This window comes from Hyla sarda, chromosome 2 (assembly GCF_029499605.1).
Source record: "Hyla sarda isolate aHylSar1 chromosome 2, aHylSar1.hap1, whole genome shotgun sequence".
Taxonomy (NCBI): Eukaryota; Metazoa; Chordata; class Amphibia; order Anura; family Hylidae; genus Hyla; species Hyla sarda.
The window spans coordinates 235,752,919-235,758,918 of NC_079190.1; the positions used below are offsets into that span (position 1 = coordinate 235,752,919).

Below are 6,000 nucleotides of genomic sequence, written 5' to 3' on the forward strand. Positions count from 1 at the left end.
TCACAAGAGGAAAAGAAAAAAAATTTGTAGCGCAATTTCTCCTGAGTACGGAAATACCCCATATGTGGATGTAAAGTGCTCTGTAGGCACACAACAGGGCTCAGGAATTAAAGCACACCATGTACATTTGAGGTCTAAATTTGTGGTTCTGACATAGCCAAAATGCAAAACAATAGATACCATCATATAACCCCATTTTGGAAACAACACCCCTCACGGAACGTAACAAGGAGCACAGTGAGCATTTACACCCCATAGGTGTTTGACAAATTTTCGTTAAAGTTGGACGTGAGAATGAAAAAAAACATTTCTCTAAAATGCTGGTGTTACCCCAAATTTTTCTTTTTCACAAGGGGTAATAGGAAAAAAACAAAAACTAAATTTGTAACCCCATTTCTTTTGAGTAAGGAAATACCCTATATGTAAAGTGCTCTGCGGGTGCACTACATGGCTCAGAAGAAAAGGAGTACCATTGGGCTTTTTTAGAGAGAATTTGGCTTGGATTGAAGGCCTTGTGTGTTTACAACGCCCCCATGCTGCCAGAACAGTGGACCCCCCCCCCCCCCATGTGACCCCATCTTGGAAACTACACCCCTCACAGAATTTAACAAGGGGTGCAGGGAGCATTTACACTCCACAGGTGTCTGACAGATTTTTTTGAACAGTGATCTGTGAAAATGAAAAATTTTATTTTTCATTTGCACAGCCCACTGTTCCAAAGATCTGTCAAACGCCAGTGGGGTGTAAATGCTCACTGCACCCTTTTGATATTTGCTGCTATTACTGTGAAACACCTAAAGGGTTATTAAACTTTCTGAATGTCATTTTGAATACTTTAAGGGGTGCAGTTTCTATAATGGGGTCATTTATGGGGGATTTCTCACTGAAAGTCCCCTCAAATCCACTTTAAACTTAACTAGTCCCTGAAAAAAATCAGATTTTGAATTTTTCGTGAAAATTTGGAAAATTGCTGCTATACTTTGAAGCCCTCTAATGTCTTCCAAAAGTAAAACATGTTAACTTTAGGATGTCAACATGTTGTATATGTGACATATTGTAGATGTGAATCAATATATAATTTATTTGGTATGTCCATTTTCCTAACAATCAGAGAGTTTCAAAGTTAGAAAAATGCAAAATTTTCATGAAATTTGGGAATTTTTCACCAAGAAATGATGCAAGCATCGACACAAATTTACCACTATGTTATAGTAGAATAAAATAATCTCAGAATCGAAATGAAAGGTAAAAACATCCCAGAGTTATTAATGCATAAAGTGACAGTGGTCAGATTTGCAAAAAAGGGCTCGGTCCTTAAGGTGAAAATGGGCCTTAAGGGGTTAAATAAATACTTTAAGGGAAAAAAAAAGGTCCAATTCTGGTATATTTTTAGTCTGTCTAGTCGAAGTTTACACTGGTGAAGTGTGTACTTTGCATTCCTAGATTTGGCTTTTAAAATACTGCAAAAACTGACTAAATTTCTGTTTTTTGAAAGTCGCCTTGGGTTGCGTTATTTGAGACAGTAGTGTTATTTTCTCCAAATGTACCAAGCTCTTGGTATATTGGTTTAGATCTATCAATCTGATTGAAACTAAAACTGTCTGGTGTTGCCCATAACAACCATAGATGAACTGCAAAGTGCAATAACTGTTGTACTTTTTTCCTATTTGTCTCATTGATCTTAAAGGGGTTATCCACCATATGGTGATCTTAGTACGTATCTGCTAGGCTAAATGTCTGTGTTGTGAGATTACCATAACACTGTGGCTAGCTTTTTGTGAACTGGTATTTCCTGTTTGGGTTTTCTTTTTTTGACTACAAATCCCATAATTCCATTTTCCTCCCTCCCACACATCAGTTACCCCACCCATTAAAACATAAATGAGCTGCATCCATCAAAAGACCTGTGGTTTTCAATCAGGGTGCCAACAGCTGTTGCATTAGTTGCAGATTGATCTCTCTCCCACCAAGCGATCCCTCCATTTATTGAAGCAGACAGGCTTCTGTCATCAGCTGACTAGTGAGTCAGGTCTCGGCCGCATTGCAACCTGGGAAAAATTTGCGACAACAGTCATTTTGTATGCTGTTAAAAATAAATATTGGGGGGAAAATCACAAAAGAATTGTGAGAAACCATCACACACAGGTAAAGACGCTATATTATGAACTACACTAACTTTACAGCCCCTGTAGCATAGTCAAATAAAAAAAAAATCATGGAATACCCTTTAATGCAAAATAGACAATGATAGAATACAAACTAAGAGAATGACATTAATGCTGAGAAACTGACATTTTCCTATTATTTCTCAAGTTTTTACTCAAATTTAGCAGAATGATGGGTGCAATAATTGATGCATTAGACAACAAATTTGTCTTTAGTTGCATCACTTTTGTACCCATCTGCCATCTGGAACCAGAATAGTGACAACACATAGGTGTTTTTTTTTAAATATATGTAAAATAGTTTGTATATTTTTATTTGTACTTTTAGCTTAAAATTGATCCACTGCCTGCTACTAAAGTCTATTTTCCTTAATTTCTTTTAATTTATGTGTCTTTCATTTATTATCTTACATTTGTTCCTTTCAGGAGATGGCCCTGCTGAATGCTGGATATGGTCCTTTATAAGCCATCTGTTCTACAAAATTACCTGGAACAGATCTTAAACTGTAAAACACTGTACATAGTGTTTCCGAATAAAAACCAGTTGTGAATTGTCTTCATTATTCTTATTACGGTTCATGATCAGAGAGCATTGTTGAGGTATATGAGATCATATCCGAGCATTTGACATTCTGATGTTTTGTTCACATGAAAAACAAATTGGTATTACTTACAGAATGCCAGCAATTGCAACTATTATAATCCTGCTGGAAGCAATGATAATTAGGATAGTGATGCTAGAAGTAACATTAACCAAAATGTCTAGGGTAAAGAATTTTGTCCATAATGGAAACAATGGGAGCAACAGGGCAATATTAGATAACACCAGACAGCTTCAGAACAGGTCAGCAGAAAATTTATTTCCTACCTGAAATTTTCTTTTTCTGAAGTCTGTAGGCAGCACGAATGGGTTAAATTAATTTGCTAACCCGGAAGAAGAGCTTACAACTAGCAATAGAATTAGAGACAAGTTAATCAAATTCAAGACACCTGTTTAGCATGCATAAAGGTACCAAGCATAGGCGTGCGCACGGGGTGTGCCGGGTGTGCCCAGGCACACCCTAATCAAGCTCAGGGGGGCATCCGAGGCCACCACTGAGCAGCCCGCAGAGGACCCCCCCTCACATTCGGGACATCTCTGTGTCCCGAAAGATCTTTTCGGGACACAAGGCTGTCCTGGTTACCTTTCTACAGCGGCCCCCGCGTTAACTTTAAAAACACAGGGGCCGCCGGGAAGTAGCGCACGCAGGGACGTCATTGACGTCCCGTGCGTGCGCCCATAGTAACGGAGGAGCGGAGATTCAAGGAAGAGGATGCGCGCGCCGGCCGGAATGGTAAGTGACCAACACGATCTGGCAGCACGTCGTCTTCAGTGTTCCGACTACCGGTCCTCCGGTCCCGGGACCTACTGCTATGGACTATAGGCCATAGCAGTAGATCGTGACCCCGGACCGGAGGACCGGTGGTCGGAACACTGAAGTGGGGCAGTACACAGACATACAGCCTCCAGCCATACACTGTATATGGCTGGAGGCTGTGTGTCTATGGGGAATATACTGCACCTAATGTGGGGAACTATACTGCACGCTATACTGCACCTAATGTGGGGGACTACACTGCACCTAATGTGGGGGACTATACTGCACCTAATGTGGGGAACTATACTGCACCTAATGTGGGGGACTATACTGCACCTAATGTGGGGAACTATACTGCACCTAATGTGGGGAGCTATGCTGCACCTAATGTGGGGGACTATACTGCACCTAATGTGGGGGACTATACTGCACCTAATGTGGGGGACTATACTGCACCTAATGTGGGGAACTATACTGCACCTAATGTGGGGAACTATACTGCACCTAATGTGGGGATCTATACTGCACCTAATGTGGGGAACTATACTGCACCTAATGTGGGGAGCTATACTGCACCTAATGTGGGGGACTATACTGCACCTAATGTGGGGCAACTATACTGCACCTAATGTGGGGAACTATACTGCACCTAATGTGGGGGAACTATACTGCACCTAATGTGGGGGAACTATACTGCACCTAATGTGGGGGAACTATACTGCACCAAATGTGGGGGAACTATACTGCACCAAATGTGGGGGAACTATACTGCACCAAATGTGGGGGAACTATACTGCACCAAATGTGGAGGAACTATACTGCACCTAATGTGGTGAAACTGTACTGCACCTAATGTGGGGAACTATACTGCACCTAATGTGGGGAACTATACTGCACCTAATGTGGGGAACTATACTGCACCTAATGTGGGGAACTATACTGCACCTAATGTGGGGAACTATACTGCACCTAATGTGGGGGAACTGTACTGCACCTAATGTGGGGAATTGTACTGCACCTAATGTGGGGGAACTGTACTGCACCTAATGTGGGGGAACTGTACTGCACCTAATGTGGGGAACTATACTGAACCTAATGTGGGGGAACTATACTGCACCTAATGTGGGGGAACTATACTGCACCTAATGTGGGGGACTATACTGCACCTAATGTGGGGGACTATACTGCACCTAATGTGGGGGAACTATACTGCACCTAATGTGGGGGAACTATACTGCACCTAATGTGGGGAACTATACTGCACCTAATGTGGGGAACTATACTGCACCTAATGTGGGGAACTATACTGCACCTAATGTGGGGGGACTGTACTGCACCTAATGTGGGGGGACTGTACTGCACCTAATGTGGGGGGACTGTACTGCACCTAATGTGGGGGGACTGTACTGCACCTAATGTGGGGGAACTGTACTGCACCTAATGTGGGGAACTGTACTGCACATAATGTGGGGAACTATACTACACCTAATGTGGGGGAACTGTACTGCACTTAATGTGGGGGAACTGTACTGGTGCAGTACAGTTCCCCCACATTAGGTGCAGTACAGTTCCCCCACATTAGGTGCAGTACAGTTCCCCCACATTAAGTCCAGTACAGTTCCCCTTCATTAGGTGCAGTACAGTTCCCCCACATTAGGTGCAGTACAGTTCCCCTACATTAGGTGGCACCTAATGTGGGGGAACTGTACTGCCAACCTAATGTGGGGGAACTGTACTGCCAACCTAATGTGGGGGAACTGTACTGCCAACCTAATGTGGGGGAACTGTACTGCCAACCTAATGTGGGGGAACTGTACTGCCAACCTAATGTGGGGGAACTGTACTGCCAACCTAATGTGGGGGAACTGTACTGCCAACCTAATGTGGGGGAACTGTACTGCCAACCTAATGTGGGGGGAACTGTACTGCCAACCTAATGTGGGGGAACTGTACTGCCAACCTAATGTGGGGGAACTGTACTGCCAACCTAATGTGGGGGAACTTTACTGCCAACCTAATGTGGGGGACCTATACTGCACCTAATGTGGTGGGACTTATACTGCACCTAATGTGGCGGGACTTATACTGCACCTAATGTGGCGGGACTTATACTGCACCTAATGTGGGGGAACTATGCTGCACCTAATGTGGGGGAACTATACTAACTGTGTGTATGTGTGCGTATATATATATATATATATATATATATATATATATACACGCACGGCGGGAGTTTGTGCTTTAGGGTGCACACCCTAATGCAATAGGCTGCGCACGCCTATGGTACCAAGGAAACACCAAACTAATGTATCGTTTGCAGCAATATATTTTAATGGGGGGGGGGGTATAATTGTGCCGCCTACGGACTTCAGGAAAAGAAAATTTCAGGTAGGAAATACATTTTCTGCTTCCTGTACGTCCTTAAGGCGGCACGAATGGGACATGCAAGCAGTGCAAAAAGTAAGTTGAAAAGGGAG

At 43.0% G+C, this 6,000-nt stretch overlaps 1 protein-coding gene across 4 annotated transcripts in view; it reads left to right on the forward strand.

Annotated features, from left to right (window-relative positions):
* The window catches only part of LOC130355880 (uncharacterized), a 501,680-nt gene extending 498,959 nt beyond the window's left edge, over window positions 1-2,721 (forward strand). For all 4 annotated transcript variants that reach the window (XM_056556685.1, XM_056556686.1, XM_056556687.1 and 1 more), the window contains exon 30: window positions 2,592-2,721. In XM_056556685.1, the coding sequence (XP_056412660.1) occupies window positions 2,592-2,630 (39 nt within the window). In that variant the 3' untranslated portion in view covers window positions 2,631-2,721. The remainder of the gene's footprint in view (window positions 1-2,591) is intronic.
* The last annotated feature ends 3,279 nt before the right edge of the window (window positions 2,722-6,000 follow it).